Source organism: Podarcis tiliguerta (genome assembly GCF_965153285.1).
Source record: "Podarcis tiliguerta genome assembly, chromosome: 8".
NCBI classification, from domain to species: Eukaryota; Metazoa; Chordata; class Lepidosauria; order Squamata; family Lacertidae; genus Podarcis; species Podarcis tiliguerta.
Window position 1 is genome coordinate 75,651,509 of NC_139541.1, and position 25,422 is coordinate 75,676,930.

At 51.5% G+C, this 25,422-nt stretch overlaps 1 protein-coding gene across 1 annotated transcript in view; it reads right to left on the bottom strand.

The window, feature by feature from the left end:
• Positions 1-3,255: 3,255 nt before the first annotated feature.
• The window catches only part of CADM4 (cell adhesion molecule 4), a 135,416-nt gene continuing 113,249 nt past the window's right edge, over positions 3,256-25,422 (bottom strand). The window contains exons 2-9 of the mRNA XM_083455703.1: positions 19,743-19,889; positions 18,370-18,522; positions 14,056-14,196; positions 12,582-12,743; positions 10,361-10,451; positions 8,871-9,043; positions 7,445-7,573; positions 3,256-5,645 (exon numbers count right to left, since the gene is read on the bottom strand). Coding sequence (XP_083311829.1) covers positions 5,536-5,645; positions 7,445-7,573; positions 8,871-9,043; positions 10,361-10,451; positions 12,582-12,743; positions 14,056-14,196; positions 18,370-18,522; positions 19,743-19,889 — 1,106 coding nt within the window. The 3' untranslated portion in view covers positions 3,256-5,535. The remainder of the gene's footprint in view (positions 5,646-7,444; positions 7,574-8,870; positions 9,044-10,360; positions 10,452-12,581; positions 12,744-14,055; positions 14,197-18,369; positions 18,523-19,742; positions 19,890-25,422) is intronic.

Sequence of the window (25,422 nt, forward strand, 5' to 3'; positions counted from 1 at the left end):
TGTCTAGAAACACCTATCAAAGTGGTTGAGCTGCAGCAAGGATCCAGAATAGACAAAGCCACAAAGATGACCTGGAAGCACGAGACAGATAGAAAAAAGGGTCCATTGTTGTGGAGAACAATCTCTGGAGAGGGGCAGAGTTAGGTTAAGTGGAAATATGGCTGTGATCCAGCAAGATAGAAAGCGCTGCAGGTAAATTGAGGCCAGGGAGATGAAGACTGCAATCCCAGGCAGGGCCGGGGCCTGAAAAGAGGCGGGTGGGCCCTTTCTTTTTTCTTTTTCTAGAAGGCAAATTCTTCTCCCTCCTCCTCCACTTTTCAAGAGCCCTCATTTCTCGGCTGCTCAGCCTTGGACTCGCCGTTCTGCGGTGGTGGAGCTGGGCATCTGGTCGTATTAGTTGCCCAGCGAAGCCCAGGACTGTGATGATGGGAAGACACTCGCCCGCTAATGAGCACAGCGAGACTCATTAGGAGCGATGTGATTCCCAGACAGCTTTGCCTGCCTCCAGCTTAAGAGAGTTCACCGCTGTGACCCGGAACGGGGAAAAGGCAGGCGAAAGGGCACACCGAGGCAGGCAAACAGAAACTCTTTAAGAGCAATGAAAGCGGTCTGAGCATCACACACACACACACACACACACACACACACAGTTGCGGCAGCCCAAGGCTTCTCTTTCCTGGGCAGAGAAGCTTCCTCCACTTCTAAACTGCTGTGCTCCTTTACCATATTACCTGCCTTCATCCTTAGCCCATGTGTGGAGGCGCGAGTGACAGCCTTGGCAGCATGGGATTTTGGCACCCGAGGTAAGCTGCAAAATGGTGCACCCTTCCCCAGCCAGGGAAGGAGAAGTGAGGAATAAGGGTGGAAAGAGACCAGCAGGGCCTCCTGTTCACCAAGACTGCTGTAGAAGCAGATACAGCCTTGCCACGGCCTTTGATGCCACCACAGGGTGGTGCATTCCTTGGAGGCGGATCTGCTTCCTCTGTAGCTCCTGCCACCCGAGGCAGTCACCTCCCTTTGCCTCATGGGTGGGCAGGCCCTGAATGCCAGCATGGGGCATCCTCAGGCAGCCACTGGGATCCCAGTAAACCAATGTTTGTCCCAATGAGCACTGGACTGCTCGATTTCTCACAATGCTCCACTGCAAGTCATTTTGGATTGTTAACATGGTGCGCCGTCCCCCCCCCCCTTCACCCCCTGGAAGGAATGCTGCCATTTAAATTTCCGACAATGCCCCAGACCAGGGGTAGCTAACATGGTGCTCTCTAGACAACCCTATCTCCAATCGGCCCCAGCTACCCTGGCCAAGGATGTTGAGGGCTGTAGATCAGGAACACCTGGAGGAAATCATGCTGGGTACCCTGCCCCAAAATGATGCTACATCAGGACATGGCAGGGTCTCAAAATGGTATGGCTGGCCACTGTGAGAGCAGCAGGCTCTTCTTATGTAACCTGGAGCTGGTAATTTGGATATATATTATTTCTTCTCTGCCCCCCTCATGCCTTGGAGTGCAGTGTGCATGTGTCCAAATTGTTTTCATCACGCTGGGAGGCACGTCTTGGTCTTCGTCACTCAAAATCATGGGGGTGTCATGATGATAGCTGGAGAGTATCAGCCAAGAGGGTGCAAAAGGGATCTCAAACGGAGACCACACCAATAGATGAGATCATGGGCATGATCCAAAAGGCTCAGCCAGATGGGCTTCTTGGCCTGATCCTGACCAGGGAAACCACAGCCGTAGGTCAGGAATAACAGAGTCCAAGGCAGGAGGACTGCATGGAGTGCTGGGTCCGTTGCTTTTACCTAGATTGCCACTCCAGCTTCTTGGGCAAGCGCGAGCAGAAAGTGCCGCAAACCCAGAATTTATGCCATTTTGTTGAACATTAAATTCCCCCCACTCCTGCAATTGTTTTAAAATATTTTTTCCGGTAGCTCCCAGTCGGAATGTTTTCCACGAGAAGAGAGTTTTGTACAGAATGACAGATGGGGGACGCGTAGAGGGACCCGGCGGAGTAATAAAAATGAGAGTGAAGGAGAGAAATGGAAGGGAAAGCAGGAACTAATGTGCAAGGCTCTCCGTCCTCAGCCGAAATGGGGGCTTAGCGCATTTGTTCAGGGACTGGAAACAGGCACAGCAGAAGACCAGGGCAGAGCAGGTGTGTGCAAGTATAGATGCTGCATAAAGATGCGAGAGTAGTGCATGTAGCATGTTATGGGGCAAGAACGTGGACAAGAGGAGCAAGAATCCAGGACCGGGACAGCAGTGGGGCAGAACGGCCACGGAGCGTTAGGGATTGCAGGAAGAGCCGGATGAGCACAATGGCTTTAGATGGGGAGCTACTCAGCACTGGGTAGCCTGGGGCTATGGCTGCATCTCTCAGGCCCCAACATAACCGTGAAAATAAATCAGAGGGGTTGGGGAGGCATTTCCCCAAGGCCCTCAGAGAGGGAACGTGAGGAGGCCGATCTAGAGGACAGAATGGGATGCGGCAAAACAGAGATTCGAATCCAATTTTTGGCACAGATGCTTGTGCAGCCTTGGTTGGGGGCAAAGCACACTGTTCCAGCCTCCATTTCTTATCTGTGAAATGGGAGCCTCCGCAGATGAGAGTGGCTTTGGCGTTTGGCTGAGCGACGGCAGTGAACCCCCGTGGGGCTTTGCTGTCCCTGTCGGCTTCACATGTCTGTCCTCGCGCCCCCCCCGCTTTTGCAGCAGAAAGATTGTGACGGCAAAAGCACCGAATTTGCTTGCTGCTGCTTTAAGCTCTGTCACTAGCATCCTCGACACCGGAAAACAAGTTGGATCTTCTGCACGGGGTTTGCTCCAGAGGACATTGAGGCTGGGCAGCTTGCTGGGGTTCCAAGACTGGGAAATGATAGCCCCCACTCCACCCTGTTCCTCTCCACTTTTACTGGGCACCTGGCTAGAGATGGATGCAGTGGAGAAGAATTCCCAGTTTGTCGGCTTCAACTCTTGAAGGACTGGGGAGTTGGGCAGGCGAAGAGAGCTCACATCATTAACTCCATTACCTCTGAATACCAGTTGCTGGAAACAACAGGAGGGGAGGGGGCTGCAGGGCTCAGGTCCTGCTTTCAGGCTTGGGAGTCTGGCTGGCCTCTGGGAAAATAGGTTGCTGGACTCTATGAGCCCCCGGCCTGATCCAGGAAGGTTCTCCTCATGTTCTTTGCATTTCCAGAGCCAGCACCATTTCTACAGCACACACTCATGAACAAGGATACCACAACCACTGGTGTTAAAAGAATTAATCAGGGGGATTTATTGAAGTATCAAAGGTGGTTAAAAGGCAGACATAGATATTTACATATATATTAACTTTCGGGCGTGGGGGAAACAGTCTTGGGCTGCAGAGGAACAAGCCCCCCTGCATACTCCCGACCCCCAGTTATATATTAATTATTATATTTTCCATTCTTTTCATTTTTTTTTTTAATCTCCCCTTCCGAGACACAAACAATATAAAATAAAAACCGCGAGCCAGAGACGGACACAGAATCACACGTCGGTTTCTTTTCTTCTGTTTTGTTCCCCAGACAAAAGACAGAGGGAAAGGGGGTGGGATGGAAATTCGAGGGAAAGCGAGGAGTGGGCACCTACTGGCACAAAATGAGGGACGGCGGCAAGGATGGAAGGAACCAAGAAGACCAGGGGTGGAGTGCGGGGCGGGGGAGAAGGGAGCGGGGAAGAGACGGGGTTCAGCACCCCCCTTTAGTGGTTCAACGCTCAGTCATGGGGCTGGACCATGGGGTGAGGCGGCAACTGCCTCTGGAGCCGCCATTTCCACAGGGGAGTCCTCCCACTGGCCGTCACCAGCATTGCACCCTGCAGCAGTGCATTGCAGCCACCTCTGGGGCAGAGCAGCCATTTGTAACAGGGGTTCGGTTTTTTTACCGCAGCTGTGTTTGGGGGAGGTTGAACCCATGAAAGCAACATCCAGACAGGTGCTGAGGGAGGGGTGCCTATTGCTGAGCCTCTCGTCTTGCTCTTCTTTGAGGGACTTGCCGATCCCAGCTGCTTCCGGGGAGGGAGGCCGAGCGGAGAGGGAGGGAGGAAGGGGCAAGGGGGTGTTGCGAGCGACACAGCGGTTTCTCTCTCGGGGTCTGGGGATGGGATGGCGTAACATCGTGGCCACCAGGCCCAAAGGCGAGGAGGAGGAGGAGAAGGAGCTGAAACTGGCCACAGTCAAATCTGCATATGTTGGCAAATTCAGACGGATGCAAATTCTTTTCCCATGTCCTCCACTCTCTGCAGAAGCTGGGCTGTGGGCCAGGGGGCAACGCTTGGCTGTCAAGGACAAAGTGTGGGCTGTGGGGGGTCAATGCGCCAATGGGGCTCCGTAGTCCCATCGCCTGCCCCCAGCTGGGCACATCACATAACAAGGACGACAGAGACAGACAGAGACACCCCCTTTCCTCTTCCCACCCTCCCTCTCCCTCCCCAAACTATCATGGCTTTGAAGGAAGAAAAAAAAAAGAGTCCAAGTTGCTTCATAAGGCCCCACACGGCTTGAGCGGCCCTGGGCTTAGCAGTGGGGGGAAAGGTGCGGCTGAGAGAGATATGGGGCCAGGGGCCCTGAAGAGAACTCAAGGCGACCCGGCGACTCCCAGCCTCACGCTCCTGTCATGCTGCACGCCAAACACTCCGACCCGGCGGCTCCCCTCCTCAGCGGCTGGGGGCAAAGCACACCCGAGGGGGGTCCCAACTCACAGAATGGCTCTCTCCCCCCCTGGCCGCCTTCCCTGAACTTGAGAGTCTCCTCCAGGGCTGCTGGGAAGATCCTTGCGCTCCAGAGCAAAATATGTTAGCCCCACCTCCCTCCCCAGATATTTTGAAACTCAGTGCTAATATCGGAAAGAAAAGCAAACAAGCAAACCCAGAGCTAACGGGCCACAGTCCCTCCAAGGGGAAGGGCCCTTTGACACCGTGACCCACCCTCACAGTCTCAGCAGCCCGGGATGTCTGGGTGTCCCCTCCCTCGCTGGGTGGCTTCTACGCTATTTACAAAGAGACCCAAGCCCTCCCACAGGGCTCTGCCTGTCCCCAAAGAGAAAAGGGTTGTGGCTATCCCAGCCTCCTGCTCTTTTTTATGGAAGTGGGGCCATGCACACGCACACACACTCTCTCTCTCTCACACACACACACGCATACATCCTCCCCAAAAGTAACAGGAAATAGCTCTGGTGCAGAGGGCATGGAGGGGGGAGGAGTCAGACAATGGCAGGAGGCGGAGCTTCATAGCTGGGGGCGGGGCTAAAGTCCTCGGTTTCAAAAATAAAACCGAACAAGTGGTGGCCATGTGTGTGTCCCCCCCCTTTTTTTACACAATGGATATTTTTTTTAGCGTTTTTTTTTTTCTTTTTAATCCAACCCTTCTTTTCCCCTCCCTCCCCTCCCCCAGCAAGAGTGGCAGCTTTTCTATAAACGTCTCCCCCCCCCTGCCTTCGGCGCTCCCCCTCCTCGGCCATTCTGCCCCCAGCGCTCAGCCCCCCTCCCCTTCCCCCTCCCTCTCCCAGGCTCAGATGAAGAATTCCTCCTTGCGTTTGTGGCCATCGCCGCCGTTCAGAAAGGCCTCGCGGGCTTCTCCGTGCTCGTCCAGGCCGCTTGCCTCGTGCGTCAGGTAGGAGCCTGTAAAAAGAGGACGGGGGGGGGGCGTGAGTTGAGGAGAAGGCTGGGCACAAGCAATGGTAAGTGGGGCGCACAGGGGCCTGGGGGAGACGCAAGACCTTGCTAAGGAGACTCCATTCATAGAATCATAGATTTGGAAAGGTGTAGGAATGATCGCTGGGTGTGGAGCACACTCCCCGCCCGCAGGCATGCATGACCTTGGGGTGTGGAGCGCACTCTCCCTCACAGATAAGGCCACAGCTGTCTGAACATCTTCCCCTCTGTCTAACCTTTTGCGGTCTCCGTAGTCTGCGGTGTCCTGTCTGTGACCTTTGTCTCTGAGACCTTTGTCTCTTTCGTCATACACTGTCCAAGGGAAAAATGACGCGGTGGAAACAGGGGCCAAAATAACTTTGTACCACCCCACGATCTCGGGACTGGAAGATGTGTACAGGTCACAGCCCAAAATGTATCTGCCTGGGTTTGCATATTGTGTCAATAAAAGGAGCCTCCAGAGAGCTGGCCGGCAGCTTGCTTGCAGCTCACCTGTGCGCAGCTCACCTGCATTATCAACTCCTGTCTCATGTCCTTCACTTCAGAAAGGACCCCAAGGGCCTCCCATTCCAACCCCCTGCTGTGAAGGAATCACACCTCTAATTACATGTGTTGGTCCTCATCCCACAACTAGAGAACAGATCCTCGCTTTGGCACTATTTCTGTTTGTGTGAAAGCCACACTCTGTCACCCTCAGTTTGGAATGGCTTTGAAGACACATCGCCAGCTTATGCATGTGCAATGGGACCTCACGGGTGTTTAGTCACAAATACGTCCCCACTGGACTTAACTTTCAGCAATAGCTACGATCAAGGAAGAGGAATTCTGGAAGGCAGGGGATATCAGGTTCTGCTCTCTAGCGAGTGTACCCACAGCCAAGGGGGTGTGCAGTGGCAATCGGAGGAGAGCAGAATGTTCCTCCTTCAGAACACATGCACCCCAAACCGGCCGGGTGGTTACACTGCAAGCTGGCGCCAGGGCTTGGTACCATCGCTCACTGGCTGAGCCCCGAAATCTCAAGTTCCTGATTGCTGCCATGGGCGGCTGGCCTGCCCTCTCCAACCAGCTGTGGGTACCGAAGGAACAGATTTCTCTGCTTCTCCTTCTTCCCTTGGGGGCAGAGGCGCAGACTGGGGTCGGAGGGAGAGGGCAAGCAAGTGAGAGGCAACAAGGAGAATGGGAAGGCTTTGAGTGTCTTGTCCAAGAATTCCTCTCCGAAATTTGCAGCTGAGTAGCTAGAAGAAAAATGCAGGTGGTGTACACACATCCTGTACATTCTGCATCCTGCAGGTTTTTGGTGTGTATGTTTTTTTGAAATACTAAGCTTGGATCCATTTCCCCGCAAACCACCTTTGATCCGAATTGAGAAAAAGAACCACCTTGCTGTGTTTTAAGCCGGCAATTGTGTACACAGCCGTAGCATTCTCCTCCCCAAGTACAAAGAGGATTGGGAAAGACTGTGAGAGAGGCTGGTTTTAGGAGCCACAAAGTCCTTCCTACGGTGGCAGGAAGCCTCACTCCCAAGCCCTGCAGGGTCTCCCTGCTTTTATCATTTCAAGCTCCTCACTCCAACCCCAAAGGCTAGAAATATGCTTTTTGAATACACACAGAGAGAGAGAGAGACATGAAATGACTGTGCTGCAAGGCAGTTTCTTAGATCAGTGGTGAGAGATAGATGCTAGCCATGGAGCAACCCAGCTTTCCTTCTATAAATCAGCACTCGTGTCTCTTATCTGCCCGGCTGGCACCAGGGTTCCGACACTGACCTTTCTGCCGGATGGAGCACCACACCATGACTATAAGCACACAGATGACGAGGAAGACCAGGAGCGCCAGGATGCCCCCGACAATGGCATAGGGCACTGAAGTCTGGGCCTCCACAATGGCCCCGGGGTCTGCCAAAGACAGGGAAAGGTTAAGGTGTGAGAGGCGGGGTGGGTGGCCGGAGGCGGTGCCCTCCGTGAGCTTTATACCTTGGTATGGGCCAGGGCAGAGGACCTGTAAAGGTAAAGGTAAAGGGACCCCTGACCATTAGGTCCAGTCGTGACCGACTCCGGGGTTGTGGCGCTCATCTTGCTTTATTGGCTGAGGGAGCCGGCATACAGCTTCTGGGTCATGTGGCCAGCATGACTAAGCCGCTTCTAGCGAACCAGAGCAGCAAACGGAAATGCCGTTTACCTTCCTGCCGGAGTGGTACCTATTTATCTACTTGCAGTTTGACGTGCTTTCAAACTGCTAGGTTGGCAGGAGCAGGGACTGAGCAACAGGAGCTCACCCCGTCGCGGGGATTCAAACCGCCGACCTTCTGATCGGCAAGTCCTAGGCACTGTGGTTTAACGCACAGCGCCATCCGCGTCCCTGCAGAGGACCTGAGCCTACCCTATTTTTGGCTGCCCTCCTGGCAGGGGGAAAGCAAACACCTCCGTTGAGAGATGCTGCCATATGAGCAAGAGTAAGGAACTGGCAGCCCACCAGCCCCAGCCAGGATGGTGATGGGACTGGCACTCCACCGACATTTGGAGGGCCACGGGTCCCCCACCCCTGGCATTAGGGGACAGCACCTAAGACCGTTAATCTGGACCAGGAAGAAAGGGTGTGGTTCCACAGATGTTAATCGATTAAGTTAATTTTATTTGAAAGTAGTATTGGAAAACTGCTACAATGACCTATATGGAAACTCAGCTAGGGGGAGTCAAGGAAGTCACTTAACAATGATAGCAAAATTGGGATATTAACAGTGAGGATAAATGTTTGTTTGTTTTCTGTTTTATATTGTAATGTTTTCTTATTTGTTTGTTATAAATTTGGAAAATCAATAAAAAAAATTGAAAAAAAGAAAGGGTGTGGTTTGGGGGGGCGGGTCTGGTCATCAGAAACAGCTAACTATAACTCTCACATGACTTAGCGCATCACCCGAACAAAGGAAAAAAAATATTTGGCAAGCAGACAGGTTTCTCCCTGACAGGCTAACTTTCTATGTGCGGGGTTTTAAAAACGTTCTGTCATGTTACCCCCCCCTGCCTCCCCCTGACCCACAGTCCAAGGTGGTATGGCCCTGGAACAGACTTTTAACTCCTCGCCTGCCGCATGTGAACATCAGGACAGCAGTGAACTTGGGGGTTCTGGGCTGAGCTTAGGAGAGGGGGCGGGAGCAGGTGAGCTCTGGAGCACCAGAGGACAAGTGTTACTTACCGTAAACCACCAGCACATACTGGTCCGACGAGCGGCCATGTTTGTTGGCCACCTGGCACAGGTAGGTTCCGTTATCCAGCATGCTGAGGCTGGGGATGGTCAGCACCTCTCCCTCCGTCAAGGCCCGCTCCGGCAACGAGTCGTTGGCTCGGCTCCACTTGATGTCCGTGGGGCTGAGGGCGGAAGTCAGGACAGCCGGCGTTAACCTTACCCCTCTCCTCCCAACGCCCATCTCTGGTGGCCCCTGCGGGTCACAAGCGCCACATCTTCCCCCAAATGAGCACACACAAACACGCACCACTTTCCTTCCTTCCATCAAGGTTATTTGCGGCAAGCGCTGCCAGAGCCCGTGATGGATGGGACACGGAGCCGAGCGGCTGGATCAAGGGGCGCTCAAGTAATAACTCCGCTCGGGAATTGTATCCATCAGTCAGAGCGATAGAGAAAGGCAAGGACAATTTGCCCCGCGTGTACAGGGAAGAGGTGCCACAGAGCAAGGATGGGGGTCTTATGAAGTGGGGGGGGGGGGCGGTTTTCAGCAGGTGCTGCTTTTGTCGTGTCACAGAAGAAGGAAAGCCTGCCCCAAATGCCCTCTGTTATGCCTACTGCTCAAAGGATGTGGCCCCTCTCCAGTGTGGTGTAGTGGTTAAGAGCGGTGGACTCGTAATCTGGTGAACTGGGTTCGATTCCCCGCTCCTCCACATGCAGCTGCTGGGTGACCTTGGGCCAGTCACACTTCTTTGAAGTCTCTCAGCTCCACTCACCTCACAGAGTGTTTGTTGTGGGGAAGGAAGGGAAAGGAGAATGTTAGCCGCTTTGAGACTCCTTCGGGTAGTGATAAAGCGGGATATCAAATCCAAACTCTTCTTCTTTTCTTCCAGCTGCCCAATAGCAGGGCCTGAGCATGAGGGGTGGCTAACCTGATGCGTCCCACCCCCCGCCCACCCGCCAAGATGTTGCTGGACTATAAGCATGTTGCTGGGCCTGATGGAAGTGGACTCTGGAAAGCAGTGGCATAGCGTGGGTTGTCAGCACCTGGGGCAAGGCAAGTAATTTGCGCCCCCTAACCCGTGGATTTGCGCCCCCTAACCCTAACCCCCAGATGTTGCGCCCGGTGCGGCCGCCCCCCCCTGCACCCCCCACGCTACGCCACTGCTGGAGAGTCAAAGCAGATTCTCCTGAAATAGACAGGCAGGAGTTTTTTGAATAAGTGCAGAAGAGGCTTCAGAGAAGCATCTATGCCCACTTCTTTTGCCTGTGGTCAAGCAGGTTTTGAAAATGGCCTGCAGGCTGAGAAAGACTGGCTCTGCCTGAAACCCAGGAGATAGGACTGTCTGATAGGACAGGCAGTCTGGAGGCAGGTGTACCTGTCTGACTCAGTACAAGTCAACTTTCTGTGCTTCTGTTCCAGAACCTGCCTTCCCCTGCTCACCCCCCACCTCCAGCCTCTCCTCTAATTATGGCTTTCCCCATCCTGCGGAAGTACTCACCGCGGGTTGCCTTTGACGTCACAGGTCAGAACTAAAGTGTCTCCTTCCCGCATCACCCCCTGAGACGGATGGATCCTGGCTGTGGGAGCGACTGGGGTGGAAATAGAGAGAATAAACAGGAGGTCATGAATCAGCCCGTGCACAGAACAGTCACACTTCTCAAGCAAGGCCCGGCAATTTGCAACCCTCGCCGTGGAGAGGAAACGCTTCCTTCAGACGTCAGAGCCATTAGAAGCCCGGAATTAAGGTTTTCGCTGGCATTGTGGCTGATATCAATACATGCATCCCTCCTCCTCGCCTTCTCCTTCTAAAAGAGCTGCCTTGCCATAGAAAGAATGTGAGATTGCAAAGGAAGGCTGGAACAGTTTCCCTGGATTTTTGCATCACCCACGAAAATGAGCAATAGAAAACAGTATGCATAAAAAGCAAGGAGATCTATATATCCAGTATATATAAACAGAAACACCAAAATGACACTTATTACACTACAAGGAAATTGAACGTGCAAGGAAATTGAGAGCCCACTGAAGAAAATGTGTAGGAAATTTCAGAAGAGATCTGAGTTCGCCCGCCACACTACTGAACAGGGTCTCTGAACCAGGGTTTTTCTGCATTGCTTTTAAAAGGCACGTGGTTTAGGCTCAGGTCTGCATTGCACTGAGTTCTGGTCCACATGCCACATGGAGCCAACCAACGGTTTGGCATGGATGCGTGGGAGTGTGCAAGCTCCCGGAGAGGAGATTGCAGCTTCTTTGGTCCCTCCTTTGGGTTTAAGCTGCTGCACTGAGCTAAGCCATGGTTAGTCCAAACTCTGACGCATGGTTCAGCTCCCAAGGGCAAACCTTGGTTGCGGTTGTGGTGTGTGGGGGACGAGAGCTAAACCACAAACCTGCAGAGAGCAGTGGGAGAGCCACCAGGGAGGAGCAAAGCAGCCATGACCTCCTCTGCCAGCGCCTGCACACTCACACATTCACTAGCAGTGTCTGAAGATGTAGAGCAGGTTATCTTCACTTATTGGATTTTCCACGGCAAGGGGAAATCCGTTTTGAATGTAAAAATAAATAAACATATGGGCTGGCGCTTAGACAACGATGTCATTGGAAGGTTGCTGAGAAAGAACTGTAGGGTCATCAACAGCACTGATTTCACAATGAAGTGGCCAGGTTGCTTGCTCACTGGGGCAAGATGGCTTGAGCATATTACACCAGCCTTGTACTGGCTGCCAATTAGTTTCTGGGCCCAATTCAAAGTGCTGCTTTTGATCAATAAAACCTTAAGCGGCTCAGGACAGCAATACCTCAAGGATCGCCTCTCCTCATATGAACCGGCCTGTGACCAACATCTCAGGCCTTTCTTCATGTGCGCCCTCCATGGTAGCTCTGGAGGGAGATGACAGGACTTTTCTGTGGTGACTCCCTGCTTTCCCCAGGAAGGCTCATCTGGTGCTTTCATTGCATATCTTTAGGCGCCAGGCAAAAACATTCCTCTTCTCCCAGGCCTAGGGCTAATCAAGCAATCTATGGCCTTTTAAGCTGGCTGGAGTGGGGAGGCATTATTGTTTTGCTTGTTATGATGTGTTTTTTTGTGTAAGCCGTCCCTGTGATCCTCGGATAAAGGGTGGTATAGAAATTCAACAAATAAGCCATTAAATTCCCTTCTGGAAGCCCCCTGCTCTCTTGCCCTGGGCATTCATTCCTCCAAGAGAAGTAAAAGGTAAAGGACCCCTGGACAGTTATGTCCAGTCAAAGATGACTATGGGGTTGGGGCGCTTAGCTCGCTTTCAGGCTGAGGGAGCCGGTGTTTGTCCACAGACAGCTTTCCAGGTCACGTGGCTGGCATGACTAAACCGCTTCTGGCGCAATGAAACACTGTGATAGAAACCAGAGCACACGGAAATGCATTCCCACCGCAGCAGTACCTATTTATCTACTTGCACTGGTGCGCTTTCAAATTGCTAGGTTGGCAGGAGCTGGGGCAGAGCAACAGGAGCTCACCCCATTGCGGGGATTCGAACCGCCAACCTTCTGATCGGCAGGCCCAAGAGGCCCAGTGGTTTAGAACCAGAGGCCCGCAGCTCCGTAACCTCTGCCCACCCTGCCCAAAGGAGAAGGGGAAGGTAAAGGGGCCCAGCTGGGCCCAGAATGCACTGCAGCCCTGCCGCTTGATGCCAACCCTGCCTTTGCCCTCTTTCCCCGCCAGCAAGGCCCCTGCGGTCACTTACACTGTACATCTAGCACGTACTGCGTCTCCTTCCGCTGCCCCCGCAGCGTGGGGTGGGTGGCCTCGCACGTCACGACGCTGCCGTGGTCCCTGCGCTCCACCCGGAAGCGCACCACATTGGTGATGCTGAACACTTTCCCGTTCTCCTGCTTGCTGCCTATTCCTGGTGGGGAGAAACAAAGAACATGTGCACCGGCCCCGCTGGTCAACCCCGCCGAGCGCCTGCAAACGTCCCTTTAAAGCTGAGTTAAGGCGTCACGCCTTGCCGCGGGGCTCTTTTCTCTTTTTCTAATTTTTAAATTACATACAATTAAAATGCAACCGCCGTGCTCGGGAGGGGTAGGAGCGCATAACATTACTCCTACTTGCCTCCAACGCAAGCGCAGAGAACTTGTTCCCGGCAGCCAAGAAGCGCTGGGAGAGACCCAGAAGCAGCCTACTTACGAGTCTAAAAGGAGCCCCAAAAGAAACATCTGCCTTTAAGATGCCAAAAAGCCCTTCTATTTTAAGTATTTTCTGGGCAGGCAGGGGGAAGAGTAGGAGTAGCTGCTAATAAACTCAGCTCGTGTATATGCTGCAGTTAAAGAGACATATGGATGCAGCCTCAGGCCTTTGGAGATGACAAACTTTATTGGGGAGACGTTCCCTAAAACCGATCCCAAGCTGAAAAAGAGCCAGCACCTTCTAGAGGTGCCAGTGACGTAGCGTGGGTTGTCAGCCCCCGGGGCAAGGCAAATAATTTGTGCCCCCTAACCCAGGGCAAGGCAAATAATTTGCACCCCCTAACCCGGGGCAAGGCAAGTAATTTGCGCCCCCCCCGCTGCACTGTCCCTCCCCCAGATAGTCCCTCGCTCTCTCTCCGCACCGCACCGCACGCCTGGCACCCTCCCCTCCACAGTGGGCGGCGACCCAGCGGCTCGGATCGGATTCGCACAGCCAGCACTGCAGTGAGAGAGAGTAAGTGAGCCAGGTAGGGGCAGAGAGCTGCGAGTGCGAGCGCCTCCCCCCCAGATGTTGCGCCCGGTGCAGCCGGCCCCCCCTGCACCCCCCACGCTATGCCACTGAGAGGTGCATTAAGTGGATATCCCAGTACTAAGCTAACTCATGTCCCCAATGACAGATCAGTCTACCTCCAGTTCCTACCAGGTTCACATGTGTACATCCTGTCCCACTACTGTATTTTTTTAAGTGCATAAAATAATATTTAAATATGTATTTCACCTCAGTGCACACGTTTCCAAATTTATTTCACCCTAAATTATTTGTTTCACCCTGAGATATGCATTTTTGATGGTTATTATTATTATTATTGCTTCACCCAAGTAGGAGAAAAATCTAAAGGAAAACTATGTCCCGTTTCACACATTCCACTTGGGAAGGTCAGCTGGCATGGGAATTCACAGCTCCGGAGCTTTGGGGTCAAAGCAAACTCCTACAGGAAGCTAAGTCCCTGGTTTCCTCCCTCCTTCCCTCACCTTTAAGCTCTTTCCGGTCCCGGTCCCGGTACCAGCGCAGCGTGGCAGCAGGGCGTGACCTGGGGACGCTGCAGGTGAGCTCCACTTCTCCTCCTTCCACGGCCTGTTCCTTGATCTCCACCAAGGGGTTGTCAGGGGGCACTGTAAGGAACAGCAGTTGGGTTATGGGGCAGGCAGTGGGGCTGTCTCCAACAAAGCACCGGATCCCAACACAGGCACCCAAATCAGTCTCAGATCTGGTAAACCCAACCAGAGAAGGAGTGGGGAACTTGTGGTCCTTCAATTGTTTTATTCAATTCATATCCTATAATAGCATACAACTAAAACAGGCATGTCCAATAGGTAGACTGAGATCTACTGGTAGATCAGTGGACGTCTGTGGTAGATCACTGGCTCCCCCCAAAGAAGCCCAGAAACTTTGGCTCCCCTAAAAAAAGCTCTACATCTTCGACCTGCACCCCTAAAAACGGGGCTCCTCCTCTCTATAAAAAAGCTCAATAACTTTGACCTGAACCCCCCAAAAGGGGGTAGATCACTGCCAGTTTTTAACTCTGTGAGTAGATCGCAGTCTCTTGGAAGTTGGCCACCCCTGAACTAAAACATCTCAAAACAATCTTTTAAAAACTGGCAAGACCTTCAAAAAAGAAAACCCAGTTAAAATTTTATTTAGGAAACCCAATAGCCCACACTCTCATAGCTAATAATTCCAGCACTTCCAGCAACCTTTCAGCCACCGAATGCCTGAGACAGATGCACCTCACTAGGGAGGGCATGCCACAAATGGGGAGCCACCACTGAGAAGGCCCTGTCACTGGGTAAGCAGGTAACCCCCAGTGGCAGCTTCCACCAGTGCCAGCCAGGGTGGCTAGTGGTCAGAGAAGACGGAACATTATCTGGAAGGCCGCCAGTTCCCCACCACTGAACTAGGGGGTCAAACGGCAAGGGTGGTGAGCTCTTCAGGTGGGCCTCTGTGACTGTCCCAGGATTCCGCAAGATCACCACTACAAATGCATCCTGGGAAATTCCACTTTCAGGTCAAAAACAAAACAAAAGCTGCTAGGCCTTAAATTAGGGTGGAAAAAAATAACACCTCAGAAGTCACGGATAAGAGTGAACAGAATATCAGAGTCAGGAAATGGGATTTCGTTGCTCTGCATTGCTCTTCGTTGTCACAGACACACACACCCCCTCGCCCAGCCCCAGTTGCAAAATTAGAATTATGGAAAAGAAGCCGACATTTGCATAATTTCCTAAGAATACCTGATTTAGCTTCTGTTAGTGCAGAATGTGGAGGCTTCCCCACCCCTTCCTTTGGGCAAATTATACAGCATACTGATTCGGAGCATGATCATACGGGTTGTCAATGCTTGGCCTTAAAAGAAGCATATGAATGTCTAGTGATTGTGTGGGAGGTTAGGTAGGCGCTTGAAATTACAGGCTGGGGAATGCAGAAGGTCTCTGCATGCAGGAGGCGGTCTCAGTTAAGGTTGCGGGAAGGCTCTTTTCTGAAAGCCTAGGGAGACTAAGCGAGGTGGACTAGCGATCTGACTCGACAAGGCAGATTTCTGTCTCCCTCTCCATCTCGCCACATCCACACCACACCATATATTTATGGCTAAAGAATCCTGGGGACTTTAGTTTGTCGTGCACAGAGCTGCAATTCCCAGAGCCCTGAAAAAATGAAATTTCCCAGGATTCTTTGGGGGAAGTCAAACTTAGCTCAGCGCAGGTCCTGGGAACTCGTGACCAGACCTCACAAACAGGGGTGTTTGTGAGGGTGTTTAGCGAGGGAGTTTAAGGGGAGGCCCAGAGTTCTGTCTCTTGGTGGGCATAGGGCCAGAGACATGGAGGGCAAAGGAGCTGCTGCAGTAACACCTGTGCCAGAGAACAAGCTCCCAGTACGTTTCCGAGCACAATTCAAAGTGTTGGTGCTGACCTTTAAAGCCCTAAACGGCCTCAGTCCAGTATACCTGAAGGAGTGTCTCCACCCCCATTGTTCTACCCGGACACTCAGGTCCAGCACCGAGGGCCTTCTGGCGGTTCCCTCACTGCGAGAAGCCAAGTTACAGGGAACCAGACAAAGGGCCTTCTTGGTAGTGGCGCCCTCCCTGTGGAACGTCCTCACATCAGATATCAAAGAGAACAACAACTACCAGACTTCTAGAAAACATCTGAAGGCAGCCCTGTTTAGGGAAGCTTTTAATGTTTGATGTATTACAGTATTTTAATATTTTTTTGGAAGCCGCCCAGAGTTGCTGGGGAGGCCCAGCCAGATGGGCGGGATATAAATAATAAATTATTATTATTATTATTATTATTATTATTATTATTATTATTATTATGCAGAAGGATACTTGCAGCAAGTGCAAGCTGGTTGTCTTGCTGGAAGAGAAGGCGCAGCAACCTGAGGCCCGCCTAGTCACACCTAAAGCAACAGGACAACAGGCAGAGTTGCTTGATAAGAGCTGGAAGAGAGGAGACTGAGAGGAGATACGATAGCCATTTCAAATATCTTAAGGGCTGTCACATGGAAGGGGGAGTGTGCTTGTTTTCTCCTACTCCGAAGGTAGGACTCGAACAAATGGCTTCTAGTTGTAAGAAAGGAGATTCCGACTAAACGTTCGGCAAAACTTTCTCACAGTAGGAGCTGTTTGACAGTGGAACAGACTCCCTCGGGAGGCTGTGGACTCTCCTTCCTTGAGGGTTTTTAATCAGAGTTCGGATGGCCATCTGTCATGTATGATCTAGCATTGCAGGGGGTTGGACTAGATGACCCTTGGGGTCCCTTCCAACGCTAAGATTCTATGAAAGCTGTGTGTGAGAGAGATTATTATAATTACCAGGGCTTTTTTTCAGCCAGAACTCTCTGGAACAGAGTTCCGAGACCCTTTTCCCTCAAAATATATATATTTTTTTAAACCCGAAATTTTGTATTTCTTTAAAAATATGTTTTGATTGCTTTATCACAGGTGTGCTTGCTGCCCTGGCTCCTTTGGAAGGGTGGGGACATAAATAAATTTTGCACAAGACTTGCGTTGGCCTTAATTCGTCATAACACCGCATGGTAAGAACGGACTGACCTTCTTGATAACCTGCTCCCACCTTCCAGCATCCTGGCCAAAGGTCACAGAGGTACCAGGGCTGGATGAAAAACTATTTGGACACCTGCCACATCTTTCAACTCCACTAACTTTTTAGTTGGATTTAACAAGCTGAATATATATGTAAGCGGTGCTTTTTGAGGCTTCTGTTGTTCCACGCAGACCTAGAGTGGCTCCATCCGTCCTTAGCCATCTCCTGTGCCAACACTTCTGGCAATGAGCCCAGTCAAAGGTTAGGCTAGAGGATCATCCCATTTCATTCCAGTTCCATGATTCTCTGAGAACTGTGCTTGTGGGTTTTGTTAGTATTTTTTTTAAAGAAATCTTAATTGGCTTTAATGTATCTGTGATGTGTTTCGATTGTTGCAGAAGACCTAGAGGATCTGGGTGGACCAAAGAGGGTGCTTTAGGAATAATAACAACTATTATTATTATTATTATTATTATTATTATTATTATTATTATTATTCATGGATATGGTACTGTAACTCCTCTTTCTTCCAGTTTACCGTATTTTTCGCTCTACAGGACGCACTTTTTCCCCTCCAAAAATGAAGGGGAAATGTGTGTGCGTCCTATGGGGCGAATGCAGGCTTTCACTGAAGCCTGGAGAGCGAGAGGCGTCGGTGTGCACCGACACCTCTCGCTCTCCAGGCTCCAGGAAGCTATCCGCAAGCCTTGCGCACCCGGGGGAACTCCCCCCGGGCGCGCAAGGCTTGCGGGCGGCAGCCTGCAGCGCAGAGCATTTGGCGCCCTTCAGAGGACGCCCCGTGCTTCGCGCAGGTGTCCGCAAGCCTTGCGCACCGGGGGGAACTCCCCCCGGGCGTGCAAGGCTTGCGGGCGACAGCCTGCAGCGCGGAGCACGGGGCGCCCTTCGGAGGACGCCCCGTGCTTCGCGCAGGTGTCTGCAGCCTGCCGCCCGGCGCATGGGGGCGCCCTGAAGCAGAGCGCCCCTCGCGCCGGGCAGACATCGGCCAGCCCCACAAGCTTAGGGGACAGCGGGGAGGCGCAGCGCCACCATCCCACTGTTCCCCGACCTGGTTTTGGGAGGGAAATAAAGGGGGAAAAATTTCCTTTATTTCCCCCCCAAAAAAGTAAGTGCGTCCTATGGGACGGAGTGTCCTATGGAACGAAAAATATGGTATGTTGCAATCCCAAAATAGGGTGGCGGCAGGTGTGGCAGAGTTGGCAGCAGCGGGAAAGCGGCACGTACCCAGCACAGTGAGGATGGCGATCTGGTGGTGCGTGTCTTCTGTGTAGAGCTGGCAGAAGTAGCCACCCTCATCTTCCAGGCGGGCATTGGAGAGCACGATGCGGACTTGCTTCTGGGTGAACTCCACCAGCTGGAACCGCTCATCCTTCAGGGCTGTAAGGAGAGCGAGGAAAAGGTGTCTCATGTTATGAACCAGTGAAATGAGAAGAGGGTCATCAGGGTGTGATGCTGTACGGTTTTCAATTGTATTTCCATTGCTTCTTTTATTTCTTATGTTTTATTTCGTGCGGCAACTTGCATTCCATAGAGTTCAAATACATAAGAAGCAACAAAAATACAATCTTGGGGAGGGGTTTTCTCTCAAGTACAAGGGACTGTCTCTATTTGAGACAAGATGCCAGGTGGCACGGAGGTGCAGTTCATGGCTTCTCTAAGTGAGGATCACTCAGCCCAGGCCGGCCCCACCATTAGGCAAAATGCAGCAGGGCAGGAAGATTTAGGGCTGCTACCGAGAGCTGCAGAAGTGTCTAGGGCTGGATAATATCTGGTTTTCAACATAGTGATATGTCACCAGTGAGACATCATGATATACAGATATATCACAATGTCTGAAATAAGGATGGAGCTACGTAGAGGCAATGGCTGGCTTTGCGGTTTTTCCCTGTATTGGGATTTTTGCTGGTGCCTGATCTTGTGGTTCGCTGCCCCCGGCAGGAGGCAGGGGAGAGCTGAGCTGGCAGAGTTAACAGGGGCTGCAGGAATCGAGAGAAGAATTGGCTGGCTTCACGGTATTTTCCACATCGTGATTTTTGCACAATACACCCATACCTACACTATATATTCACAATATATTGACAGGTCAATAATTCTGAAACCGATAGCATGATATGGACTTCAAACCTGTTTTGGACAATATATCGATATATCGCCCAGCCCTAGTGTGTAGTAGGATACACTTAGCATAGGGAGGTTGCTGTCTGGACTTTCCTCCTCAGTTACCAAGCTATCTTGGGTCAGCCCTGGACTCTGACCGGGTTGTTCTTAAGTTCAGGGTGTAACCGATCAATTCCCCACTGCCCAGGTCAGATTGGCTAGTGACCCAAAGGAAGAACATAGTTTGCGTGCTTGCTTCCCCATGAGGCATCTGGCTTGGCTAACCTGCCTCGATCCATGTGCTCTGCAAGCACCTCTGATATACTTGTTCTCTTCTTGCAGCAGGTTGCACTGTAGTGGGCTGACCTGTAGGGGGTGCTGGTCCAGATGGCAGGCCTGGGATTGAGTGGGTGGCATTTCTCGTCCAGCTCTATCTCAATGGGTCCTCTACCTTTTCAGCCCAGCCTACAACCCCACCGTTCCCGAAGCCCCATTCTTACCCCGCGTGCCGTTGAAGAAGAGCGTCTGGCGGGATGGGTTTTGGATCACCACTATGGAGCCATCGTACTGGTGCAGCCTGCAGTTGATCTCGGCCTGGCCACCCTCTGCCACGGTCACATTCTCAGCTTGGACCTCCTGAGCTCTGACTAGTGCAAGGAGAGAAAGAAAAAATGGGTTACCATGACGTTCACGGGAGGCGAGTGGGGCTTTAATGTGAGCAGGGATTCGCCTGGGCTGAGTATCAGCACCCAAGCCCCTCTTTGCATACCAGTGAAGAATAAACTCATGCATAAAGATAAAGGGACCCCTGACCATTAGGTCCAATCGTGGCAGACTCTGGGGTTGCGGTGCTCATCTCGCTTTATTGGCCGAGGGAGCAGGCGTACAGCTTCCGGGTCATGTGGCCAGCATGACTAAGCCACTTCTGGCGAACCAAAGCAGTGCACGGAAACGCCGTTTACCTTCCCGCCAGAGTGGTACCTATTTATCTACTTGCACTTTGGCGTGCTTTCAAACTGCTAGGTTGGCAGGAAAACTCATGCATAAGTAGTCAAAATTATAAACATTGACAGAGGATGTTGGAGCTGCCACATGAACATATTCCACCTCGCCATATTTCTGTGCTACTGAGCAAAGGAGTGCTCCTGAGCATGTACGGAGAGCCCTTGTCACAATTTGTTTCTTATGTCAGAGATGAGTGAGTGGGCAGGGTTTGGTGGCAAGCCTGGGACTGTGGCTTCCAGGCTGGATTTAGAAGTTCAGCCCTGGGGAGGTCAAAGTCTTTATATCCAGTGTGGGGATTCATTGAACCATATAACCATAGAGTTGGAAGGGACCCTGAAGGTCATGCAGTCCAACCCCCTGCAATGCAGGAAATCTCTGCCACAACTGCCATCAGCCCCTGGAAGCATGGCCAATGGACGGGGTGATGGGAGCTGCAGCTCAGCAACATCTGGAGGGACAGTGGTTCCCTACACCTGCTTTATATGGGGAAACATAATCACATGAGTGGGCCACACCCTCACATGCCACCAGGGAAATAATAATAATAATAATAATAATAATAATAATAATAATAATAATTTATTATTTATACCCCACCCATCTGGCTGGGACCTCCAGCCACTCTGGGCGGCTTCCAACAAAACACTAAAATACAATAAACTATTAAACATTAAAAGCTTCCCTAAACAGGGCTGCCTTTAGATGTCTTCTAAATGTTTGGTAGTTATTTTTCTCTTTGACATCCGGTGGGAGGGCATTCCACGGGGCGGGTGCCACTACCGAGAAGGCCCTCTGCCTGGTTCCCTGTAACTTGGCTTCTCGAAGTGAGGGAACCACCAGAAGGCCCTTGGTGCTGGACCTCAGTGTCCGGGAAGAACGATGGAGGTGGAGACGCTCCTTCACGTATACTGGGCCGAGGCCGTTTAGGGCTTTTAAGATCAGCACCAACACTTTGAATTGTGCTCGGAATCGTACTGGGAGCCAGTGTAGGTCTTTCAAGACCGGTGTTATATGGTCTTATAAAAGGACACAAGGGGCACAGAGGTGTCTTGCTGTAGGAATTGTGCAATATCACGCAAAAGGCCTGAAGCAGAAGAGTTGACCGGTTGCTTCAAATCAAATATATAACCATCATTCCTTCTTACTTTTCAAGCTGCTGGCCGTGGCAATCTTTACTCCTTGGCTCAGCATAGTTTCCCTTTCTTTCTCCTGATCCTCTCCTTCAACCCATGTTTCTCTGTCCTGCTCTCTCTTCCAACTTTAGCCCCCTGATTAAAAAAAATTCTGACCTTCTCTCGCATAAACGCAACCTGGTCAATGCCAGCCGAAAACTTCTATCTGTGCAACCTCTCTGTGACATCAGAGCATCTCAGCCAGTCCTGAGGCTTCTAAGAACCTCTAGTCAGTGCATTAAAATGTGTCTCCCTTCACATCTACTGTTGTATCATTGGACTTTTTTTAATACAATCAACTCAATATTATGCAATCTAGCATGTGCGGGTACGGGAGGAAGGACACTGCCTTGAACAAACTGCAACCATTTGCAGCAAAGTCTGCTGATTGGCTTGTTTACTTGAGTCATCTAGAGCAACTGCTTTTCTGGCTTATATAGAACAGGGTTGAGGAAGCTCAGGCCTGGAGCCAGATGTGTCTCCCCAGGCCTCACAATCTGGCCTGTGAAACTCTTTCCAGGCCACAGCCCTTACTAGCCTTGCTTCACAGCTTGAGAGTTTTTGCCTGACTGGAACATGCCATTGAGTGCTGACCATAGCCTCTTGTTTGCCTGGACGGAGGGTAGAGAGAAGGCTGTGCACGGAAAGTAGCGAAACACACGAAGATAAAATTGACATTTGTTGCTCCTTTGAAAGTTGAGGACCTGGACTGAAAAATATTCTCCACCCCAATGATCTAGACTGTGGACCAGAGGACATAAGTCAATTGCCTGTGAGAGGAGACCCCTGCCCTGCCAAGCAGGTGAGGCGGAAATAAATGGCTTCTTGTCCCCTCCAGCTCTTTTGATGCTCAACCAACAGCCCTTTGTCTAATCAGAAGCAAAAAACAACACACGACACCCCTGCAAGAGACAAGCCAATTATTCTACAGAGTCATAAACTATGGGATATTGTGGTAATGGAAAAGGCAATAAAACAAAATGAAGATAGCAGAGGGGCTACTATGGGAGGGGGAAAACCTTTTAGGAACATTGGCTTTCAGGGCGTGTGAAGCAGAGGAAGATGGCAAGGGCTAGGAAATACAAACCACACATCATGTGTACGTTTTTTTGTGATTGCCTCCTCCCAAGAGAAGCAGAGCCTCATCCAGGGCAACAGCGTCTCCTTGCTTTGGCCTGCTTACGTACAGGTCTCCTAAGTCACCTTTCCAGCCCAGAGGTGCTCAAGGCAAAGGACAAAAGGCTCAAGATAGGGGTGCTTTACACGCCGGCGCGAAATCCAAGTGCCTGGGGTCAGTATCGTCTCTTTCCGGCAGCTCCTCGAAACACCATGTTAAATGAATGCTAAACAGGGAGAGCCGAACGCTAATAGATGTAATAAGATTCAGAGATTTATAAGTATTATCCGTGCTACGGAAACGCCAGGAGCTGCATAAGACACCGCCACGTACAGCCCCGCACAATGCAAGCTTTACATAAATTGAGCTTTACATTCAACACTTCTCCAAACGCATTAGCTAAATTTGCTCTCTTCCCTCTTTCCGAAACGAAGGAGTTATAAAGGGTGACGAGTTATAAATGGAGGAAGGCCTGTCCAGAGATCACCCTGACCTAGCAGCTTGGGCCCACCAGTCTCCCCCTGACGGGAGGCCCCCTGACAAAGGTTCTGGCCAAGCGCTCGACGTTCTGATCCAGGACACTCTCTGAGGACCTCATTCCCTTCTGGACATCCTTCCAGAGGGGTCATGTGCCGTGGGTGGGTCAGGCCAGAGACAAAGGCGGATACAGTGGCATAGCATGGGTTGCCAGTGCCTAGGGCTGCATGGAGGGAGGGAGAGAAAAAGAAGGAGTACGCATGCACATTCAATGGCGTCCACATCACCCAGGAGATCACAGCAACAGAGATAAGAAAAAATAAGAGTCATTCCATTGCCTGGTGAGGCCACTTCCTGGAAGCACACAGCTGTATTGAGGCAGCACCAGGTGTGGAAATTTTGTGCCCCACACTACACCACTGAGTGGGTAGGGCAATGAAATGCGGACCTTTCTGCAGCCGGCCAGTTTCTACAGATACTCATGCACTCCTCTCTGTCCTCCATCCCGTCAAGCACGACATGTGATCCCCCTAGCCAGGCCCAAACAACCAAGGAGGGCGTGAAGCAAGATCCCTGAAGGGTGGGGCCTGGGGGGAGCCTGAGGGCCAGATAGAGAAACCCGGAGGGACACATTTGGCCCCTGGGGCTGAGGTTGCCGACCCCTTTTTCTAACAGAAGTGCTGCTCCTGTGCACCCTCCACGCCCTTCGTTGCAGACTGTGACCACCGTCCTGCAGGAACGGAAGACTCTGAATGTCACCACTGCTACTCTGGGCAGCCATCTCAGGCAATAGATCTTGTGCTCCAAGGTATGGCAGCGGAGTAGATAGATGGGTCCAACTCATCAGGAATGACCCGCTGGGAAATTCTCCTGCAAAAGCTGCACTGGGATGAATGGAAGCTGTGTGCCTTGTGTGCTAAGCATGTGTGATTTTCCACCTCAGCTAGCCCTGACTGTAAATATATCAAGGGCTAGATTTCCTGAAAGGGTTTACTGAGCCCTTGAGAACACCCTTAAAAAAAATGCACCCTGCATTAAGAAGAGTCGAGTTCTGCAAGGGGAATAAATTGCGCATATTAAACAAATGTGCAAAATTCCTGCATTAAAATTATTTCACATGTGTTCCCTTCCCCATACCTTCTGCTAATATTTAAATCCATTACGGAACCTCAGCGATATCTGCTTTCCCCTGTAGCAAGCCATCACTGCCTGGACACGCAAGAGAATGCACGCCTTGGCAATGAGTGTTGCTGTAATGCTCAGTAATGCTCTCCTTTGCGTCTGCTGTTATTTAGAGATTTCTCAAAGTGGCGGAGGGATGGGCAGAGACGTGAACAAATGCGCAGCAAAACAAAAAACATCCCACAGGTGCAGAGACAAAAGATCACAGAGGCCTACACCGAGAGGCGCTGGAAATGCCTACAGGAAATGCACAGCCTTAAAAGGCAGAATCTGGCCGCATGGGATTTTAGCCCAGCTCTCCAGCAATTTCTGAAAGCCACATGGCACCTGTATGCCACCCACGCTGATCCCCCCACCTGTCCGCCACGGCAGGCTGACATTGCACGCACAGCGTTGTTCAGGCTGGACAGGGCTGGCGCCTGCAACCTTCGCCCCAGCGCTGCTTCCTGACTTCCCAGCGGAATGCTAACATCTCAGAACCGGGAGCAGCAGAAGCCCCTGTGTGGACATGACCCGGCACATCTCTACGTACGCGCTTTCCCTGGAGGCCACAGAATCTGCGTGCCCCGAAAGGAATTAATTCGCAAGCACATGCCCTGGGCTCTGATCCATAAATCCAAGTTCACTTTTGACATTTACTTTTGCCGGCTCACATTCCGAACACAACACACAGGGAAGAAGAGAGCCCCGGACGGCCTTGGACATCTTTACAAACCGCAAATTGACAGGTGTGAAAGCTAGACATCCGTCGGGCAAAAACAAGCTCCACCCGGGTCTCGGGCCCAATGGCTCTTCAGACATTGCCTAGTCAAAGAGAAGGAAAGACTGAATGCCTCATGTGCTACACATTTTCTGGTTGTACCATGGCAAGAGTATTCAGCTATGAAGCTTCCTCCTACCACCTGTCATCTGAAGCGGTCGGTACCCAGAAAAGTTTGATTGTGAAATCCTTGCAGTTCACAGAATCATAGAAGTGTAGAGTTGGAAGGGACTCTGAGGATCATCTGGTCCAACCCCTTGCAATGTAGGAATATGCAGCTGCCCCATACAAACTTGCAACCTTGCCATTATCAGCACCACGCTCCCAGCCAACTGAGCAGTTGTGCGAGTTGTCGCTTTGTGGGTGCCAGGAATGCATGCACAAGAAGGGGCACTCATGAAAGGGTGGGAGGGATTTGCATTCCGTTATTTTCGTCCTTCGGGTTGATTTGTTTATTATAAAAATTG